At 38.1% G+C, this 22,675-nt stretch overlaps 1 protein-coding gene across 4 annotated transcripts in view; it reads right to left on the bottom strand.

Moving 5' to 3' along the window:
* The window catches only part of LIX1 (limb and CNS expressed 1), a 71,274-nt gene that overhangs the window by 30,294 nt on the left and 18,305 nt on the right, over window positions 1-22,675 (bottom strand). For all 4 annotated transcript variants that reach the window (XR_008957543.1, XM_057307246.1, XM_048220958.2 and 1 more), the window contains one exon: window positions 14,576-14,739. Coding sequence is in view for 3 of the 4 variants with exons in the window: in XM_057307246.1 (XP_057163229.1) it covers window positions 14,576-14,739 (164 nt within the window). In the remaining variant the exon portion in view is untranslated. The remainder of the gene's footprint in view (window positions 1-14,575; window positions 14,740-22,675) is intronic.

Here is a 22,675-nt window from a genome sequence, read left to right on the forward strand (position 1 = left end):
TGCCATGAAATTATCTGCTAATGCTCTGCCCCACAACCCTAGGCTGTGAGCAACCTAAAAGCAGAATCTGTGACTAAGTCATCTTTGTGTCTCTGTACTTGAAATATAGTTTGTTGAATGAATAACTGAATGAGGCCTAGAAAATTCAAACAAAAGTCATTAAGGCACCTGACAAAATATTCAAGAAATCCTCGTAAAGAAGAGAATTAAATATATATACTCATTATTTAGAAAAAATCCTATTTCAATATACCCTATGTGGTATGTATAATGCAGTAATATAAAAATATATTAATATGTGAATTTCAGAGCGATAATTGGTCATTAAGTTCAGATACTCTAAAATGACCATTTTTGCCTGAGTGTAGGATATGCTTATTGTTCTTTGGAAAATCAGTTTCCTATCAAAAAGCAAACAAAGTTTTTACAAATATTACCTGACATCTGTAGGAGTAGCTCATTTTAATAGGAATTTGCTTTACAAAATCTATAATAGACCCATTGGGGTTTTAGAGTTTGGAGAACTAGATTCAGATCTGGGCAATCCTAAGAAACTTTATGTAACTTTCTATCTAAATAATAGCAATTTAAACCATCTTTCATAGAGAGAGACCTAGTAAACACTACTTAGATAAAAGAAGCTATCTATTTTAAATAAGACCAGCTAAGTAGTAGATCAAAGGCGCCACATACATTTACAACCAAATGGCACTGCTTCTGAGATCAAAGTACTGCTGGGCTGAGAGAACAGAAGAGCCTTTTCCCAGAAAGCATGAAAAAGGTCTATGGAGACTTAACCAGTATCAAGATTTTAAAGCAGACACATGTCTTTACTTATTGTTTCAGTGTACAGAATCTTTGGTTAAAATGGGGGAGAAAGTGTACCAATTAATAAGTACATAAAATAAAATAAATTCTGAACCATCAAAAGGCTTTTCTTGCTATTGTTCTTTGCATTTCTGAAAGACTAGTACTTCAAAATGTCTATAATGTTAACCAGCCGCTTTCTTCTAAAAGTTGGAGCTACAAATCCAAGCCAGTAAAGGCTGCATATTTTTCTTAAGGGATCCTTAAATGAGATCTCTCAAACTATAAGGGCCTGCACTTGGGCAAGAAATTTAGCCAAAAGCAGTCCGCTTGGCAAATGTAAATCAGAGTGTGGATTCTGCTGTAAGAACAGGCACTGTTAGAATTACCATCAGTAGGAAATGCTGCAAGAAAATAAAATATGGTAAGTGACAGGATATTTTATTGATGTGTCCAAACTGGTCATCAAAGACATCAGTTGGGGAGTGAATGAAGTATGATGTTATTTCAAAGCAACTTCCTGCTAGAATTAGACTTCCCAGGTTGTATGGTTTATTCTTGCTGTTTTTCAGCCAGACCCCAATCATAAATACAGATTTGTAAATTGTGCCTTATCCGCTAACCATTCTTACTTGTTAATATAGAGAGACAACTTCTGTCCTTTGCACTTTGTTAAAGTGCAGAGCTGCAATATTTAATACTTGAGATTTTACTAAAGTCAGCTGTGGATTTCTTAGGCACGTGGAGCCACATGCTTTTCAAGTGGCTAGTAGACCCCACTCAGGCATTTATCTTGATGCTCAGATGCCTTTCATTTGCTGGTACATTATAAACCACTACGATCATTTCAAAGCCTCCTGGCTCTCATCTAAAATTAAAGGAAAAAATAAAAATAAATAAATAAATAAAAGAGTGTCTGTAGCATTGCTGAGGAAAACTATTCCAAGACAGAGGTAAGCAGCCCTGAGACAGCTCCCTGTGATCTCTGTTTCTGGCATTCATGCCCGTATGCAGTCTCCTCCTACACTATACCATGGCTGGTCTATGTAAACAATAGAATATGACAGAAGTTATGGTATGTCACTTTCAATATTAGGTTATAAAAGACACCGTGGCATCTGTTTTGGTAACACTTGCTTTCTCTCTTAGATAGCTTGCTCTGGGAAAAGTCTGCTGCCAGGTTGTAAGCAGTCCTACAGAAAGACACACCTGGTAGGCGATTGATGCCTTCTGCCAACAGACATCTGAGTGAGATTGGAGCTGATCCTCCGGAACCGATCAAGACTTCAGACGACTTCAGCTTCAACTGGCAGCTCGACTACAACCTCGAGGAGACCCTGTGCCAGAACTACCCAACTAAGCTGCTTCCAGATTCCTGATCCCCAGAAACAATATGAGACTAAGAATGTAAGTTTTGAGGTAATTTGTTACCCAGCCATAGATCAGTAATATAAAGGCATTTCTCTTTGTTGTTATCCTTATTTTGCAGATGAGGAAACAAGTCATATCCCAAGGTCACACAACTTAAAAAGTGATGAAAAAGAGGTGCCTGGGTGGCTCAGTTAGTTAAGCCTCTGACTCTTGATTTCAGATCAGGTCATGATCTCAGGGTTGTGAGATCGAGCCCCATGTTGGGCTCCGTGCTGAGCATGGAGCCTGTTTAAGATTCTCTCTCTCTCTCTTCCTCTGCCCCCCCCCCCCACAAAGAAAAGGTGACGATAAAAAGATTCATCCCCAAGTCTGCCTGACTTGAGAGCCCAGATTTTTAATTACTACACTATTCTGTTTATCACAGAAATGATCACTCACCTTGAAATAGAGAAAATATATAATTTGGCTAAAATCTCATAGTACTCCCCAAATCAATATAGTTTTTTAGCCAAAGCTCCTACTTTGATATTCTGTGGGTCATTTTGACAAAAGACTTCAAGATTATCTCCACCCATCCCTGCATGACAAACTCAACTTCATTAGAACAAAAGGCCAAAGCAGAAGCAGCACCCTGTGACAAGCAACTGTGCTCAATGAGGAGGGCAATGTGTGACAATTATTTTAATATCTGCTTCCCTTCTACTGTCCTTTCAGTGCTTTCCTCTATCTGGACTATAGGGAGGAGGGAAATGGAGAGAGGTGTCAGCTATGATTAGATAAGAAGATCAAATGCCCTGTAGAAAGTTTCTCATGCTGGCTCAAAGTGATCCCCCCTTTTTAAAAAAAATTAAATTCAATTAATTAACATATAATGTATTATTCATTTCAGAGGTACAGGTCTGTGATTTATCAGTCTTATATAATATTCAGTGCTCATTACATCACAGGCCCTCCTTAATGTCCATCATGCAGTTTCCCTATCCCCCCACCCCCTCCCCTCCAGCAACCCTCAGTTTGTTTCCTATGATTAAGAGTCTCCTATGGTTTGTCTCCCTCTCTGGTTTCATCTTGTTTTATTTTTTCCTCTCTTTCCTTATGATTCTCTGTTTTGTTTCTTAAATTCCACATATGAGTGAGATTATATAATTGTCTTTCTGTGATTGACCTATTTTGCTTAGCATAATACCCTCTAGTTCCATCCACGTTGTTGCAAATGGCAAGATTTCATTTTTTGATGGTTGGAGTAGTATTCCATTGTGTGTGTGTGTGTGTGTATATATATATATATATATATATATATATACCACATCTTCTTTATCCATTCATCTGTGGATGGACATCTGGGCTCTTTCCATAGTTTGGCTATTATGGACATTGCTGCTATAAACATTGGGGTGCAGGTGCCCCTTCGGATCACTACAGTTGTATCTTTGGGGTAAATACCCAGTAGTGCAATTGCTGGGTCATAGGGTAGCTCTATTTTCAACTTTTTGAGGAAATTCCATACTGTTTTCCAGAGTAGCTGCACTAGTTTGCATTCCCACCAACAGTATAGGAGGGTTCTCCTGAAAGTGATCCCTTGATTAAGTATGGGGCCAAGAGAATTTGGAATTTTACCACATAAGATAGCTCAATAATTTTAAGAAGTGTTTGCTAACTCTTCAAGAGCAAAAATCATTTAAATTAAACATTCCCAGCTCTACTGGATAAGAAATTATCCCAAGACCATCTCATTCTTGCCTTATATTTTATTTTGCAAGTTAGATCACCAACAAGACATAGGAGCCCACAGGGTACACTATGAAGATGATTGATAAGCCTAGGCCAGGAATCTGAACCAAGAGTTCAAAAACTTTAGTGTTCATCGTAAGATCACCTGGGGAAATTGTTAACCATGCACATTCCCGGGCCCCAATCTGACCCACTTAATCAGTTTCTTTAGATGGATTGCACTGGGAGTGGGGGGGGGGGGGGTTCTGCATTTTATGAAGCTTTCCAGGTGATTCTGAGGCAGGTGAACCCAGGACAATTTTTAGAGGAATACTGCTCTAGCTTCTGTCCCTTCTGTGTCCCATTCCTAAATGTCAGTGGCAGAATCAGGTTTTGTGGGGCCTGAAGTTTACATAATTTGGGGGACTTTGTTTAAGAAGAACAATACGAAATTTTAAAAACTGACATTGTGATTTGGAAGGAATCTGAGCAGAACCTTCACTGGCTTCGTGGTTGAAAAGGGTAAGTCTCTCCTCTATTATACTATAACATTCTACACTTCTATACTCTGTTCACCAACACAACTAATTGCCTCACGCAAACGAATTCTACGACACCAGCTGGGTATCCTAAAATTTAACATAATTCTTAAACTAGCTACCTGGAGATAGCATCACATCCCACAGATTAATGGCTCTGTCCTACAAGACTGCCCCCGCTTCAGACATCAATAGCAATTCCAGATGGTCACCTGGGTTTCTGATCAACCAGCTAAAAATGAGTAATTCCCATGACCCCTTCCTCTGGTTCTATCATTTGCTAGAACAACTTACAGAACTCAGGAAAATGGTCACTTACAAGCTAACTGGTTTATTATAAAGGGATAGGACTCAGAAACAGCCAGAGGAAAATATGCATAGGGCACAAGTGTGGGAAGGGGCTCAGAGCACCATGCCCTTCCCATGTGAACCACCCTCCCAGAACTTCCATATGTACGCCAATCCAGAAGCTTTCCGAGTTCCAACACTTAGGATTTTTATGGAGGTTTCATAACATGAAACATGATTGATTAAATCTTTGGCCATCAATGATTAAGTCAATCTTTAGCCCCTCTCCTTGCCTAGGAGGTCAGATGCTAGGGCTAAAACTTTCAACCTTCTAATCATGTGATTGGTTCCCTTGGCAACCAGCCACCCTCATTAGGGGCTTTTCAGAAACCACCTCATTAACATGAACTTAAGTATGGTAGAAAGGGTTTTGTTATGAATAATAAAAGATACCTTTTTCATTCTTACCACTTAGGAAATTCTAAGGGTTTTAGAAGGTCTACGCCAGGGACCAGGATAAAAACCAAATATATATTTCTTATTATAAATCACAATATCACAATGGTAAATCCACCTTTGCTAACATCAAAATGCTAATTTCTCACTAGTGAAATTGCCTCTACCCAAGAATCAAGGAAAGCCGTGTTCAAGTTGAAAAAAAAAAGTTCTTTATGACAGTTCTGAAATTAGGCCCTTAGGAAGTATATAAGCACTGCTGACTTAAGTAAGTGAGGTCTCAATTTTCCTTTTCTGCTCAGCAGTTTTTATTTCTTCCATGATAATTTTCCAACGTGTGACACTGTACAATGGCAAATTAATCAACCAAGATTAATTTGTGGGCTAAGTAGATTGTCCTGAGATAAAATAGTGACTAATCACCTTTTTAGGATGTACAGAAGTTCTTAAATTAAGTGAAATAAAATTGTGGTAGTCATCTCTGTGTTATAAAAATAGAAATCCCTACTAAGAAACGAGTTTTATTGTTAATTATTTATTAAATATTTTAAAATTATTGACAAGTGTGTTACTTGTTCATAGAAACAGTTTCTAGCTAGGCTGACAAAATTTATACACTGAACGTTACTTTCCTGGTAGCCTTCATTTGATTAATAATTTCCCCCATGTTTAGTATTAGAAAATAGGGAGGATACATGTGTTGAAAGCTGCTTCTGGATGCCAAGATTTTACTGTACATACATCTCAACTACAGTGTTTCTTAGGGGAAAGCACGTGGAAAGACATCAATTTAAGTAACTTTTCTTCATCTTAAAAGACTTCTAAAGAATTTTCATATTTGTATTTTAAAGACATCAAGAAAAAAAAAGGTTTGTAGACCAAAATGTACTAAACGAAGTTAGGCACACTTTACTCAGTCACTACCAATGGTAGCCAAGGAGTTGAAAAATAGTCTATAAGGAATGAGGTTTTTGAATAAGAATAATGTAGTAGCAAATGTTACAGATTGAATGCACATATGAACTCAAAGCTGAAGACGTTGTCCCCACTCCCCCCACCCCTGGGGGTCAAGGGCAGGTCAGTGTTATTTAGGTGGCACTCGCTCAATAGCACATTTACCCAAGGGATCTCCTGAGCTGGGACTTTGCAGGCGGCAAAACCAAATAAACTGACTCTGTGAGAGGTGAGAATTCTTGCCCAAATCTTTTAGGCTGTCATGTCTGTCATTCAGGTGGTTGGGAATATTTTGCTCTTGTGAATCAGAGTTCAAGTCTCAGCAAGTGTCTTGCAGAGTTTGTGTGTATGGTCTGCCAACTCTGGTCAGTGTCACCAACACCTTGTTTCATCCTGACAGCAAGGCATCAGCACAAAGAATGCCAAAAGCCAGGCCTTGCTGTTAATTGTCCCCTTTACAGTTCCTTAAGACCTAGACTGCCCTGGTCTAAGCATGAACATTTGCATGTGTTCCAATTTATCTAATTGTGGATATATTAGCATTTTCTCCCCTTCCAGATGGTGATGTGAGAAAGGGCAATCGTTGAAACTCAGTCACTCAAGTTAATATTGTGTCTCTTTCTCCATAGGTCAGGCTGTCTGCAAATATGTTGGGAACAATTTGGAGCTCTGTGTGTGCTGGGAATGGGGGTCTTTGCTAGGTATGGGGGAGGGGAGTGGTCTGGGAGTCCAATTTTCAGAGAAAACTCACCAGTTCCTGTCAACTGAAAGAAACGTTTCATGCACATGGTAGGTCAGAATGTTATTTTTATAATATAAACCACCTGGCCTCCTCCTCGTTTACCTCTGCCACAAATGCTATTCTACACACATACCTAGACCAAGGTCCCTGGTAACTATTACAAAACCATGTTGTGTTTTGCTCCTTGAGGTTTTTTCTTTTCCCTTTTTTCTTTTCTTCTTTTTCTTTTTTCAAGTTAAGGTGAAGACAAGATGAATTGATCAGGGCTCAAAGTTTTGGTTTATTTTTATAGTTGCTTTGATGTAAAAGGACTTGGCTCTGATTGCACTGAGAGGGATGGAGGGGGGATGGGGAAAGATGGAGTCAGTTTTTCTTCCTCACTCAGCAACTCCTGAGACAGTTAGCATCTTCCTAAACCTCATCAACTAGGGGCTTGTAGACTCCTGTGAAGATAGTCCCAAGTCTTTTATTTACCATGTGGATTTTCTTCCTAAGCATTCCTTTCACTGCACTCTCCCATTCTCTTTGGAGGCCAAGCATCTCTACTCATTTTACTTGCTAAGAAAAGACACACGTTAAAGTTAGGGAATGGGACTGGGGAATAAATACAACGTCTCATTAAAACAATATGCACTCCCAGTTTCATGGGCAAGTCATTAAAGTCTTGACATATGACTTTCAAATGAGAAGGGGTTATAGCTAACCTTCCTATCTTTGGGTCTCATTAGTTGCAAAACAGGATGTTTTCCTGTGGAGATTTCTACCAGGAAATGCCTCCTTTAGAAGTTAAGTTACACTGCATAGTGTGTTGTGCATTTGAGTCAAAGTATACAAGTCTAGAGACAGAGAAGAGGTCATGGATGATTTCAAATAGAAATACTTGGCATTAAAACAGCTTTAGTTCAGGGCAATAGTCTCAATTTTATGGCAGGAACTAAATCTCTATTTGAGACATAGAATGTTAAGGCTAGGCGTCATTTAATAAGCAGTGAAAAGAGCCTTATGATTCTAATTAGCCAAGTCTATGAATTAATAAAAATTTCTCTTAGTCCTTCTCTCCTGGTAAAAACTTAATTTTATAAACTTAGTTTATTGTGATTTAAATATACTTTTAATTCCCTGGACTTTGAGAAGAATCATTCAATGCATGGGAGTGTAAAATACATGTTTCATATCTGATAATACAGGTGAAGTGTGCTTAACTGCCTCAAGTCACTAAACACAACAAAATCAAACAGTCCTATCCTCTTTTAGACAGCACGCATCTTGGAAAAGTAATTTTTCTAGGTATCTTCATAGGCAAAGGTTTTGGTTTAAAACTAAGAGGCATAAAAATGAAAAGCCTTTTAGAGATAGAGCTTTACTAGGATCTCTCTGCTCTGAGTGTTCCTCTCACGTCTCCCAACTGTGCAGCCCTGTTATGTAACACCGAACATTGGTTGAAAATGAAAAAAAAAATCAGTAACAGCTTGCTATGGTAATATTAAATGTCTGAGTTCCATGGGTTGCTTGGCAATATACAAACAGCCTAAATACCCAAACCATGTTTAACACCTATATTTATTTTCCATGAAGAAATTTTAACAAAAAATATTTATGTGAGAAAAATATGATACCCAAATGAACTGGTGTCCTACACTTCAAATAAATTGAGCTATCGCATCAATATTTTAGCCAGAGGATACATTTTTGTATTCAATCCTAACTTATGCACATAAATAATCGCATGATCTAGTACTACACTCAAAGGAATTTTTGGTTTTTATTCCAAATAAGAATGAAATTCATTAATCCAAGTCACTCTAGCAGATGACATGGAAGGCCATGTCACTGGCTGGAAAACAAAACTTCAATCACAAACCTTTTTATCAAAATATAAAATAAGATAAAATACTCAAATAAGTTCTCTTTTTGCACTTGAAAACAAAAACAGCTGCTGAAGCAGTGAGTGGCTTTCCTTCTGAGTTCATCAAGAGGGGAGCCAGACGTTGATCTGATGGCCCTTGTGTTGCTTTTATTGTAAGAAATGGAAATTACTGCAAGTTTTCATGGTCATGATATGTGGCGAGGGAAGGATTAACTGCCTAGATGAGAATGGCATGAAGAAAATATGTCCAAAATGCATGAATTCCTACTGAATGCTTGTAATATTAGAGGATGGTTTCTTTTAAAAAAGACACAATAAGAACTAATATGTTTCAATATAACTGTCCAAAAGAAAAATAATTTAATATCAATAGATCATTTTATTGTTTTGAAATTAAAAAATGAATCATATTTTCACTTCTCTTTTTCTAATATTATAGTAGCTTATGAAGGCATAGTTTAAAAAAGATTTTGACTGCTTTCTTTCCCTCTGGCTCTCTCTTTTTTGTGGGTTGTGGTGTCAAGATTAACTGAAAATTCTTTAATTAGTCTTCTTGGACACAAGCCTCCCATTTACTTCAGTGGGAGGTTTCTTTGCATAAAACCAGTGGTTTGTGTCCATCAGAGCCTTTGACTGCTTTCCTTTGATTAATCAGAAAACTAAAGCTCAGTCTGAATACCATTTTTCTAAAGAATGAATGGGCATAATCTTTTACAGCTTTCATGAAACCAGAAGGATTAATCCTTCAATCCAGTCCCATACTCCACTTCAAGTATTTTCAATTATTTGGCACCACTGGAGGTGACGTCCATGGCTCAGTAAGAAGGCTACTGCTGGCATAATGGTTTCTCCATGTCTCAGCACATGGTCTTGGCATTAATAATCCATCGTGAAATGATTTGCAATGCACAAGGGTGACATTTGATTATGTGAAAGGCATTGCAGGAATGAGCATGTAGGCTCTTACTGGCCAACTGCTGGTAAAAACATGATGAAATGTTATATGGTGAAAATAGCATTTAAGATGGTTTCTGAACGGACAAAGAAAAGTATAAGGACATTGCTTTAGGAGAAATTTTCTTTTTTTTACTTCCTGGTTTTCCTTTTTCAAATCATATTTTGGAGGGCCAGAGGGGTTAAGGGGCCAGATTTGTCAGCCAATCACCCAAACACATTTTCAAAACATCTGATTCAGGAAATTCTGCATCTTTTAAAGCAAGGATGTTAACAATCCTCCTGAGAACCTTAAAATGTAATGATTTAAACATAAGGTAAAGGAGACCCTGAAATGATTAGAGAAATCACCAAGAGGCCTCCCTCTTGAAGAGTTCAGTTTTTCCATTTTGTCTTCTATTTTTTAAAGACCACAAGGAGGATGTTGAATATACTATCAAGGGGAAGCCCTATCATTTTGAGTAGAAATTTATGAGATGATTGGGAAATTCATAATTCTCAAGGTAGTGAAAGCAAAAACAAAAACAAGGAGATTTGAATTTCTTAAGTTTATATCCTCTAGATCCATTCACTGATCTGTCAAATATGTTATATTGTAGGAGATTATAATGAGTGCATTTATTACATATAAACAAACATAATGCACACCTGGGTGAGGGAATGGCCAAATCTTGCTTATTCTTGGTCATGGGTATTGGGTAGACAGAAAGTTACTATGCATAAATTAAATTCAGAGAGAATTAGATGTGTTTTTTTTACATCAATATTTTTTAGTTAATCCACTTTCAAAACTTTAACCCACAAATATGAACATAATAATATTACCTGATTTTAATGTTCCTGACTTTTCTTTGCCAGCCCACCATCTTACAGTTAGGTAAAATATCTTATTTGAAGTATTGTGTTATATATAATAGTGTATACTATTTTGTATATCAACCAATAGTGATTATATACAATAATTGACAAATATAAACTCCACTGACTTTTGAGATTTGTTATGCATTCACTTAGCTATTCATTCAACAAAACTTATTGGGCACTTACTATATGCAAAGCACAGTGCTTGGAGTCATAGGGATATAAAGATACAGACCCTGTCCCTGAGGCATTTATGTTTTATTATAGAGACAGAACATGCACGTAAGTAGGAGCCAAAAGAGGTCACTGCATGAATGAGGAACAGTTAGGATGAAGCACTGAGTGTCAGAAGAGGAATTCAGGGAGATAAAGCTGAAAGGGAACGTTGGGGCAGCTGTAGAGCTTTTATTTATTTAGACTTTAATAAGAAGGTAATAGGGAGCCATTGAAGATTTTTTTTTAACTTTTAATTGTGAAATAATTTTAGACATATGGAAGAGTTCCATAGATAATATAAAGACTTCCCAAACAATATCATCTCTGTTGTTTAATATGTGTTTATGTAGTATTCTTACATCATATTCCTGTGATTGCATTCATTTTATCATGCTTAATGTAGTATATGCTTTGCATTTTTTCTTACTCAGAAATGCCAAAGATTTTTCTTTCTTATTCATCTTTTCAAAAAAATTGTTTGGTTTTGTTGACTGGGTTTGCCAGTTTTTACCCTAATGCATTAGGTCCTCCAAAGCTATCTTACATATACATTCAATCTACATTAAAATAAAATTAAAAACTAAAAACCAAACCAGAGATCAATTATAAATCCAGTATCAAAAAAAGATCTTGATTCATCTTTTAAGCAGAATGTTGTCCCTAAGTTCCATACAGCCATGGAGCTCTGTGATTCTTCCATCATGACCCTGTTTGGAATACGGTGGGCCATTTCAATAGGAAAATTTGTGCTTTTCTTTAACTCAAAGAATATTGTTTCTGTTGGGCTGCTTGGGTGGCTCCTTCAGTTAGGCGTCCAACTCTTGGTTTTGGCTCAGGGCATGATCTCAGGGTTGTGAGACTGAGCCCCACCTGGGGCTCTGAGCTCAGTGGGGAGTCTGCTTGAGATTCTCTCCCTCCCTCTCTGGCCCTCTCCCAACTCATGTTCTCTCCCCCCACCACCTTAAATAAATAAATAAATAAATAAATAAATAAATAAATAAATAAAATCTGAAAAAAAAAAAAAAGAAAATTGTATCTGTTATTTATTTCCTCCCCTCTATTTCCTTTGTCTCTTTCTAGAACTCTTATTAATGTTTACCTCCAGGATTTATCTCCATGTCTCCTTTATTATTTTTTTTCCATCTTTTTGTCTTTTTGTCTATGTTCTAGAAGATTTACTTTACTATTTATTTTTTATTTTGTCATCCTTCAGTATTTTGGCTGTGACCTATGTTCACTCATCTATTTACTCTTATTTTTATTGTTCTAATTTGGCAATCATATTTTAAATTTCTTGTTCCCTGCTTGCTCCTTTTTTCATAACTATTTTAGGGATAAATATCCTTCTACAGTTTTCTGAGGCTGCTCACTGGAATCCTCTCTTATATCATTTATGGCTTGAATTATTTATATTCTTTGTTTGTTTGACTTGGCCTTTCTCTTTTGTTTTTGGTTTTCCTCAAATGTTTGGTGGTCTTTAGTCCATTGATACTCATGGACAAAGAGATTCATTCAGCTGGCTGGCAAGACCTTCCTCTGTGGCTGAGTGGGTCTGTTTCCCTAGCAGGTCTTCCTTGAATGGGAATTCTGATGGAAGCTCTGTATGTGGAGGCCAGCTTCACCTTAGAATACTTGATGATGGACCTGCAGGCTCACAGGGATTAGGAAATCTCTTCCTCAGTTGCTGCCTTTCTTCCCCCTCTCCTGCCCCTCATCCTTGCCTGTCTGTGGTTATATTAAGCTCTGTGTTTTGGCTTCCTTTTGTTTTTTTTCAAAGATTTTATTTATTTATTTGAGAGAGAGAGAGAAGTCACGAGCAGGGGGAGGGGCAGAGGGAGGGGGAGAGAATCTCAAGCAGACTCTTCAGTGAGCTCAGAGCTGGATGCAGGGCTTGATCTCACAACCCTGAGGTCATGACCTGAGCCAAAACCAAGTTGGACACACTTAACCAACAGAGCCACCCAAGAGCCCATATTAAGCTCTGTTTTGAGGCTTCTAGACCCACTTTCAAATCACCCTCATCAGGCAATTCACTGTCATTAATCAGAGGTCAAACAGAGGTCCACTGTTGATCAATGTTCAGGGTAGGAGAAAGCAAGACCTCTGTGGCTGGCTGGGCCAGAAGTTTTGAAAATACTTCTTTAATTAGCCTTAAAATTACCTCCACGTTACTGCCAGAATAATCTTCCTGAAACATATTTGAATAAATCAGTCTCCTGCTCAGAATCCTTCAGGGGTTCTGATTTTATATAGAATAAAAACTGTTCTCCTTTGCAAAGCATAAAGACCCATTATGGTTTGATATGAATACCTAACCCATCATCTCTTAACACTTCTCTGCCACAGACACGTAGGCTTCCCACATTCTGAAAGTGCTTGTGGTTTTCTCTTGCTCCAGGCAGGCCTTTTCACACACTGACCCCTATGCTAGGAATGTCATGTCCCCTATACTGACTGGCAAAGACACCCTCAACTACGAATTTCAGCTTGTGCTTGCATTCCCCATGAATCCTTTGACTTATCCTAGTCAGTCATAGGTTTGTAGGTCTATTTATTAAACTATATTCTCCCCTCACTTCATAAAGGTTTGACATAACACGTAATAGATACATAGTAACAGGAGAAAATAAATGAGTGAGGCACACTAGGTTCAAAGGGAGAGTAAAGGTAGAAATATAAATAATATCAAGTATTACATTAGTCCAAAAAATTACATGACATTAAGTTTTGTAGACTTACATTACAAAGAGATACACTGAAAATTTGCCTCTGTTGTCAAAGCTATGAGGGTCACTTGAATGCTTGTTGAGCATATTGTCCATAAAATATAAATAAGGTATTTTTGCCAGTTATTGGAAATTGAGAGATAGCTTATTGCACTAAAGGAGTATTCATACACTGAGAAGTTTCTTCTTTATGCTTTCATTGACCCTCAAATATAACTCTATTTAATTATATAATTTTTTTGCACACTGATTTCCTCAAGGTATGAACTATATCCTCATTACTTGGCCCAAAGCTTGATATTTCCTAGTCACTGAATGAATATTTGTCATATACACTGGATAATCAGATGTTGATGGTTAATATAGGCAATGTTTTGTGTGAGTTGGTATACAACTAGAAATGCATCATCATTTACCCTTATCATAGACATAATAAAGATTTAACCAACTAGAAGAGTCTTTATAATAATTATGAAAAAATTGGAATACCTAGTATGTGCCAGATAAATACATTGCATGTATATCTCATGACTCTCAACCAACACAATGGATATTATTCCCCATTTCAAAGTCAGGGAAATCAAGAAGTTAAATAAGTGTCCCAAGGATATGCAGTTATTCAGAGGCAGAACTTGGGCTTAGCACAGGTGCCTGAACCCAAAACCTGTGAGTCTCAACCTTTGCTGTTGGTTCATGCTTTTGTGTATAGATTAGGATTTGATTCAAAATTCATGGAAGTGGAGACTTCCTAGTGATGGAAGGGCCCTGATGGAAGGACTTCATAAGAGTTTCCTTGTTCTTTATGGTTTTTTTCAAAATATTTTGGGGGAAGGCAGCAGCTATCAGGCAAAAAAATGATATAAAATTAATTTTCCATAAAGAAATATCAGGGGACACTCTAATATCAAACTTCCATTTAAAAAAATTGGAACACCTGACCAATTTTCCTGGATATATAATGGAATGCAACACAACTTTCTTTTCAGTAAAACCAAGAAAGCTTATAATGTTACCATTTTCTAAAAGGGCTTACTCTGTTTTAACCCAATTAACTTTTACTGACCAATTTATGGATGTTTCTTACCTGAAAGTTGCCAAAACAGCTTCCCCCTGGGAGGGTCACATAACTCACAAAGGGAGGTCCTGGAGATGGCAGTGACTCATAGACCACGACACCTTCACTTGGGAATGCAGCTCTCTGCTGCTGCTTGCTTTCCCAAAATTCCTGTAACATTGACACAACATTCACTGAAAAACATAGAAAAACATAATCAATTATTAAGGATGGATGTACTCTGGAGAAAACAAAGTTTTATTTGCAGGCTGGATTGTGTAACATGTCATTTCCAGTTCAAGCAGAACAGAGTATATATGTATATGGGTGGGAGGGATATATGCTTTCAGTTGTGAAAGAAGGAAATCCTGTTTAACCCAAATGTGTTTATTTCTTCATGAGTATGGTTCAAGTGGTTTGGTACCCTAATTCTAACAATATTGCAATATGTTAAACTTACTTTATAAATTAATTTTTAATATCAAAAATTTAAAATATCACTCTTTCTTCTTTGAAAATTTAACTCAATAAACTTTGTTTAGAGCTATGGTTATCCATGGCCCCTGCTCCTATTTCTCATAGATTCTTGAACCTGCCAAGTGAAAGCCAAATTTGAGGTAAAGATATAAACAACGTAATTTTAATTGGGACCCACCTATTATAAGACTTAAGAGGAGAAAGGCAGAAAGAATGCCAATCTAAAGGAGAATGAAGGGCAATTGTGTAATAAGCAGGAGGCTGGAAAAAGCCATAAGTGAAACTAATAACATGGAGAACTTGTTAAGGACCACGTCTGTTAGATGACTTCAGAAAACAGAGTAATGGCTATAGCCATGTGGTTTAGATTAAATGACCTGTGATAGCCTGCAGAAGTTTCAGATCAAATTTGGTTGGTTTGTTTATCCTGTACTGCAAATTGAATTGTGGAAATTAACAAGGGTAATAGAATTGTAGCGTCAAAAGAGACCTTTCGGGTCATGCGGGCAAAGCTCTGCCTAATGTAGGAACTCCTTACACAACACTGTTGACAGCTGCCTATCTGGTTTGTGCCTGAACAAATGGAAGGACCTCGTACTTGGCACACCTCGAGGTAGCCCATTTCAACTCCTAATGGTCCTACCTGTTGTGAAAAGATCCTTCTTGGGAGTAAGCTGAAATCTGCTTTCCTGTGAGGTTCATGCAAGTGGTCTATTTCTCATTTCTGGGGCCTCACAGAAGTTTATACCCTTATCCACGTGAGAGTCCACTACATGCACAACAGTAACATAGGACATCTGTTGGTTTTGCCTGCCTGGGAACAGCACAGAGGTTTTCCTTAAACAATCACCTTTCCTTCAACCATGTCTTCTCTGGGGTTGAAGGATGGGGATTTGACCAAAGCCAAGTCATTTAGAACCAATGAATGAGTCCAGGACTTCTGTTGGAAATGTTGGAAGAAGAGATTTTTCCTTTTTCCCTAGGGTTGCTGGGGGTAATAGGAGGTAAGTGTGGCACAGCCGAAGCAAGGGGGAAACTTGGCTGAGAAGAAAGCCAACAGAGAGTAGGGTAGAACCAAGAGATGCAGAAAGACTGACTAAGTTCTGATGATATACTTTGAGTCCCTGAGCCAACACATCTGCTTTTTCCTTAAATCATTTTGAACTGGTATCTCTCGCTTGTATAAAAAAAGTATACTGAAACAGACCACTCCCAGGCTTCCTCAAGTTCTAGATTAAATCGTTTTTGTTCTTCCAGTCTCTGTATAACATGGTGTCTATGCCTTTTGGCATCCTCCTAAATACATTCCTACCTGTGCTTCAAAATGTTGGGTTTTTACATTTTTCATGGTGTCAGGAAAGTCAGTTTGACCTGGAAGCAAAAACAATGCACAACAACTTTCTAAGCTGTTTACTAGACTACCTGGCTCCTTTACCTCATCCCTAGGTCACGGATCAGCTTCACAGTTTGTAGTTCAGGCAAATTCTCAAGACACCTAAGGAATTAGATGCCTGTGTATATTTTAAAACTGTAGTGTTCAGTATTTAAGAAGTGTTTTGGGAAAAAAAAAAAACCGTGAAAAGGTAAGACTATCAGAGGGGATAATTGAATTAACTACAAGTACATGTTGAAGTGGTCAAGGTGAAATTGGTTATTACGGAGTTTTCATTCATTCAAAAATATTTAATAATATTTTCTGTCAGTTGATGCATTTCAAAATAGAATTTTTATATCCTAAACTGTATTTCTGCTTCCCATCTCCCCCTGCCTCCCAACTCCAAGAAAACAAGGATTTTTGACCTGGTTGACTTGCATTTCTATTTGCAGGTGACCTCCAGAATTCAGTAGGATGTCTTAAAGATTGATGTTTAAAACCAAAGCCGGCCTGTTGCTCTGATAGTCACCAAGGCATATTAGCCTGCTATTTTAAGTTAGTTCATTGTTGAATAAATTTTATCTGAGAACTGGTGTAGGAAGATGAAGACTCATGATTGTCTAGGTAAAATGAGCATGAGAATTTTGGCATGTAAAGCTATGTGGATTAAAGAGTTCAAAGGTATGTACTAAGTAGAATTCTACATGAATAAAAGTAGCAGTTTTCAGATGTTTCATTCTGCAACCTTGGAAGACTTCTTTGATAGTGCTGTGTATGTCATCACCTCTAAAGAGTACAATGTATGTACATGCACACACACAATCCATCTTTCTATCTCTATCTCCTCTTGTCGACTGGAAAACCAGATGAATGGAGTGCAGAGGGAAGAGGGCCAGCTTGCTATTTGGAATTCCAAAGATCAGTATATCAGAGGATGCTCTATCTAAGAAACACATGCTTCTTTATTTTTTTAAAGTAGCAACAACAAAGTTCATGGACAATGTCAAAGGAAATGCAAGCAGAAGCTTAAGTTCTGCTGAAGAAAAGCCCAAGTGTGAGGAGAGGCCTCATTACACAGTTTAGCCCCTAGCTGCAGTTGCACTTCAGTGCTCAGCCAATGATCCTGCCTTCCCTATTTCAGAACAGATTTGGGCTATGAAGCATGTGATATCCAGCCCCACATCTAGTGACCCATCTGTACAAGGGCCCAGCTCTTGTTATTTCTTTGTTATTTCTTCTTGTTATTTCTTCTTGTTCTCAAGTGGCATTGTTCTAGGAGTAATTCTCGTCACCTCCTATTTTTAAAGGTTTCCTCTTAATTCACACCTTCTCAGTAGCCAAAAGTATGCTTAAGATAACAAATAAATGAGTCAATCAATCCATCAATTAAATGAAACATTCAAACTTGGGGTTATATTTGACTACTGGTTATTAATATTTTCCTCTTGTAGAGAAGCTGCTAGAAAGAATATTTTATATTACTATCTCCACTTCCTTATCTTTCATTCATTTTTAACCCTCTGCAATCTTTCTTCTACACTTTATTCCATAGAAACTGCTCTCAAATATCACCAATTCCTAATTTTCAATATTTATGTATATGACCTCTAACTGTATTTTTACACAGCTGATTGGTTTCTTCTAGAAACTCCCATATCCCTAGGTTTCTCTAACAGTATTTGTCCTGATTCTGCTTTTTCTATTTCTTTAAAAAATGTATTTTTTAAAGATTTTATTTATTTGTCAGAGAGAGAGAAAGAGAGAGAGAGCATGAGCACAAGCAGGGGGAGCAGGAGAGAGAAGCAGGCTCCCTGCTGAGCAAGGAGCCTGATGCAGGACTCTATCCCAGGACTCTGGGATCATGACCTGAGCTGAAGGGAGATGCTTAACTGACGGAGCCACTCAGGCATCCCTGCTTTTCTATTTCTAGTTGTTTCCTCTCAAATTCTTTTGTGGGTTTCTCTTCTTCTGCTCACCCCTCATGTTGATTTGAATAAAAAATTTGTCCTTGTCTTTTCTTGCTCTCTTTCTGCCATTCTCCTTAAATGACAGAAACTATCTCCATTACTCCATCCACCATAATAAAAGCTGACAGCTTCCACACCCTTCTCCCATAACTCCAACTTTGTTAATAGATACTTTCTTATTAGATGTAACACAGATTCAACATTTCCCAAGCTCAACTCCTTTTTCCCCCATAAACTCTTCTTTTCCTCCTGAATTACTTAGAAAGTAATATTATCACCTACCCACCAGCTAAATTAGAAACCTGGAAGAAACCTTAAACTTCATGTCCTCTTTCCTTCCTAATAAATGCCCATTTTATCAATTCTATATCCTGATGCCTCCCATAGTCCTCACTTCCTCTCAATTTGTACTGCCATTCCTGCATTGGTTCATAGCTCACTAAATATACAATAATATCCTCCTGACTTCCATTATTCTCCTATCCAACCCATCCTCCAATTGTTTCCCAGGTAATCTAAATCTCATAGCTCATCAAATCACACAACTTAAAATCCTTCTGCGAGTTCTTCATTTCCTACAAGATACATAACTCCTTGGCAACGCACAGAAGACCCTATGTCTTGATTCGCTTTCTCATTCCATACTTCTCTCCTCAAGTCACCTTCCAGGCTTCACATACTCCCATGCTTTCTATGCTACTGGCGAGCCCTTTACTTCCGTTCCTACACGTAGAATGCCCTTTTCTCCACTGACTATTGTCTTCCTGGATGGCCTACTCATCTTTTAAGTTTCACCTCCAGCATCAGCTACTTTAAAAAATAAAAACAAAAATAAATTAATCACTAAAACCTTGATACAGAAACTGCAGTCCTCTAAGAAGCAGCCTGGATATCACCAGGGGACTTGTTAGAACCGCGGGATTTCAGGCCCTATCCCAGGCCTATTGAACAAGAATCTGCATTTTTAACAAGATTCTCAGGCAGTCTGATGTGCATTGAAGTTTGAGAAGCCTTGTTGTAGGAAGAAGTTGTTATTCTCATCTCCTTTATTATGTATCTATTATTATTCCAGGCACTGTGCATTTTCTCATTTAATCTTTACAACATCCCCTAGAAATGGGTATTATCATCCACAATTTACAGATGAGAAATTAAAGATGCTCAAGGTATAATCACACAGCTACAGGGTCTTCGACCTGGGGATTTTGACCTACTGCTGTCTGAGTGTATAGTCCATGCTCTTTGTTCATTCTAAAACATTCTCCGTGACAGAATTTAAGTTGTGTTCATGTGTGTCTACCTCCACTGGAGATGGTGCTCTTTAGAGGAAGAATTATATCATTTTTCCCACAGTACCTGGAACATGGTAGGAGCATAATAAATATTAGTGGAGTATTTGAGTATCATCAAAGTGTAAGAGATGTGCTGCATTTGTGAGCCTGTTGGCAATATGAGGCTCTCCACAAGAATTACTCCACCTATGTTCTCTCAGGGGCCATTTTTTTGACAAAGTTAAATAAAGCAAAGGCCAATATTTGTATATTTTCATACAAGTGATATGACATGTTTCCAGCTTGAAACTGTCCCATTGAATGAGTGGTCTCTGTCCATGTAAACAGGTATCCTGATAACCCATCTTCAGGCAACACTTTGCTCTGGTTTAAAGCAATGGTGTAAATACCCACTGATTATGTGCCATGGAGAGAGCTGTGACTGGGCCTCCCACTCTAGTCCCTCCATTCAAATAAAGATGACTAGAGGAGAGAAACGAGAGGAACAAGAGGAAATGACAAAAGACTGAGGAGGGGCTTGGACAGGCTTTTTGGGCAGAGGGCCATGAGCAAAAGTCAAGGTCAAGTCTCTCTGCTTGATTGTGCCTTCCACCTTAATGTCAAGAAGCTATAGTCTGGAACATACCCTTTTTGGTTATGCATTAGTTCTCTCAAAGTTTAGTAAGGTTCTTTTTTTAAAAAGAGTCTACTTTTCTTAATGGACACTAAACGAAAAAGGGCTTTATCCACAGCCAGGATAAGACAAATTGGTCATCCATAGTGAATCTGGACACAACATGAGAGAGGTAATGCATCCACAGCTGGAAAGTGGGAGAAAGCAGGTGGCTAACAATTTGCCCGATGCTGGAGTCAGGACAAGCTGAACAGCCCTCCTTGTTCAGGGTTTAACACCCATAGGTCATCTGGTGGTCTTACCTTTATCAAAGTAACTGATGTTAAACTGGTAAAATTACTATAAAGAAGTAGAATATCAAATGGCTGAGACTAGGGACATGGGAGGAAGTAGGAGAGAGAATTATTGGGAGATCCTAAGAATAACAACATGAAATCCAGTTCATTTTTATGACTTCTATCAGTTTCCAACATCTGAGAGTAAAGAAAGCAATTTAACCTCTGAATTTACTTTGCACATCAAACTTCTTAATCCATTGCATTACTCCGAATTGCTTTCTCAGACATAAGTGATTGGCTCTGATATGGACTAAATATCTGTGCCTCTTACCTCTCCCCTCTGTCCTCCTCCCCCATTCATATGTTGAAGCCCTAACCCCCAGGATGATGGTATTAGGAGGTGGGGCCTTTGGGAGGTAATTAGGTTTAGAGGAAGTCATGTGGCTGGGGCCCCCATTGATGGGATTAGTGCCCTTATAAGAATAGACAGAGACACCAGAACTGCCTCTCTTGGCCATGTGACTATACAGCAAGAAGGCAGCCATCTGCAAGCCAGGAAGAGGTCTATCACCAGGAAGCAAATGTGCTGACAACTTGAACTTGGACTTCCCTGCCCTCAGAACTGTGAGAAAATAAATTTCTGTTGTTTAAGCCACCCAGCCTATTGTATTTTGTTGCAGTAGCCTAAGCTGACTAACACAAACCTCTTCAGCAGTTTTGAATATTTTGTGTATCAACAAGACAATTTGCAAAGTAGTTTATAGGCATTAGTGTAGTTTCTTTTTTTGTCGCTGTGTTTTGAAATTTGAATGTGACAGTTTTGAGAGTGGTAATTTGATCCCCAAGCAAATCTCTCCTGAATGAAGTTTTTGTTTTTCCCACGTCAAGCTTTCTTTTTGATTTTAAAAAGGTGAACATTAAGGCTTTCACAAAAGGCAGTTGACCAGTGAAGACATCCAACAATGTGGAATAACTTGACCATCCAACCTTTGACCCTCTCTACAGAAATCCTCAATTAGCTTCAGCAAAGCAGTGTCTTTACTTGTCCCTGAACATAAAGTGCTTATTATTATTTTTTTTTACCTGTGCCTTGGTTCAAGTTCTCCCAGGAGTGCTGTTTCTGCCCCTCCCCTCTATCCATCCAACTTACTCCCAAACTTCAGAGGAAATACCACTTACTCCATCATGCCTTACTCACTGGTTCCAGCCCACATGAATCTCCTTTTCTGAGCTCTCATTCCATTAGTGATCCTGTGTCTTAGCACTTAATCTCCTCTAATGAAATGGATGTGGTGTTTCAGGCTAAATTGATCAAGTCAGATTTGGCTGGACTTCTTTCTGGCCAGAGGAATGAAATGCCTTGTGATAACAATTCATCTTACAGCATACAGTTTTCTGTTACTTAACTCACAGCAGACTGTGAGAATCTGGAGGGCAGGGACTCTGGTTCTTTCTTCTCTCTAGCCTCCTTGGTCCCCAATACAGGGCTATTCACCTAGAAACGAGTGTTGAATTCACTTGGAATATAAGAAAACTACATTTCTGAACCATCTGAGTGCAACTGAATGAATGTGTAGAAGGTAAGTGAAGTCACTATGATTCCTGGAGAGGTTGAGACTTCCTTCTCGAATAGGAAGTTTCACGTATGAACCACCATGGTGCTCACACAGCATGGATGTGGTGGCAGCCATGTCTCGGCTGGAGATGGTGGAGTAGGTGCAGAAAGATCAAGCCTGGTCAGAGTAGACACATGATTGTCACTCTGTCACTCTTCTAGCTAGGTCTTTACTTTCATAATAACTAGGGTTTAGGAAAATCCTGAATGGAGATGATGAGTAATTTGTCTTGGAGTGCCAACCCTAATCCATTTATGTTGACTGCCTGGAACAGCATGTTGAAGAGGATTTGAAAGTAGCTTCTGAGATTAGTGGAACAGAACACCATACTTAAGCAGAATTGTGGCACTGGCATGGTTATATGATGACCCTGACCTGGAAAAAAAGAAGCTCAAAACAGGCTTCTTCCCATAAAAATGTATTGATTGCAGAAATAATATATGCATAATATAATTGGTGAAGAAGATATTAGAGTGTTATATTGTAGAACAGAGATGATTTTAAAGTAATAT

Source organism: Ursus arctos, unplaced genomic scaffold (assembly GCF_023065955.2).
Source record: "Ursus arctos isolate Adak ecotype North America unplaced genomic scaffold, UrsArc2.0 scaffold_5, whole genome shotgun sequence".
NCBI classification, from domain to species: domain Eukaryota; kingdom Metazoa; phylum Chordata; class Mammalia; order Carnivora; family Ursidae; genus Ursus; species Ursus arctos.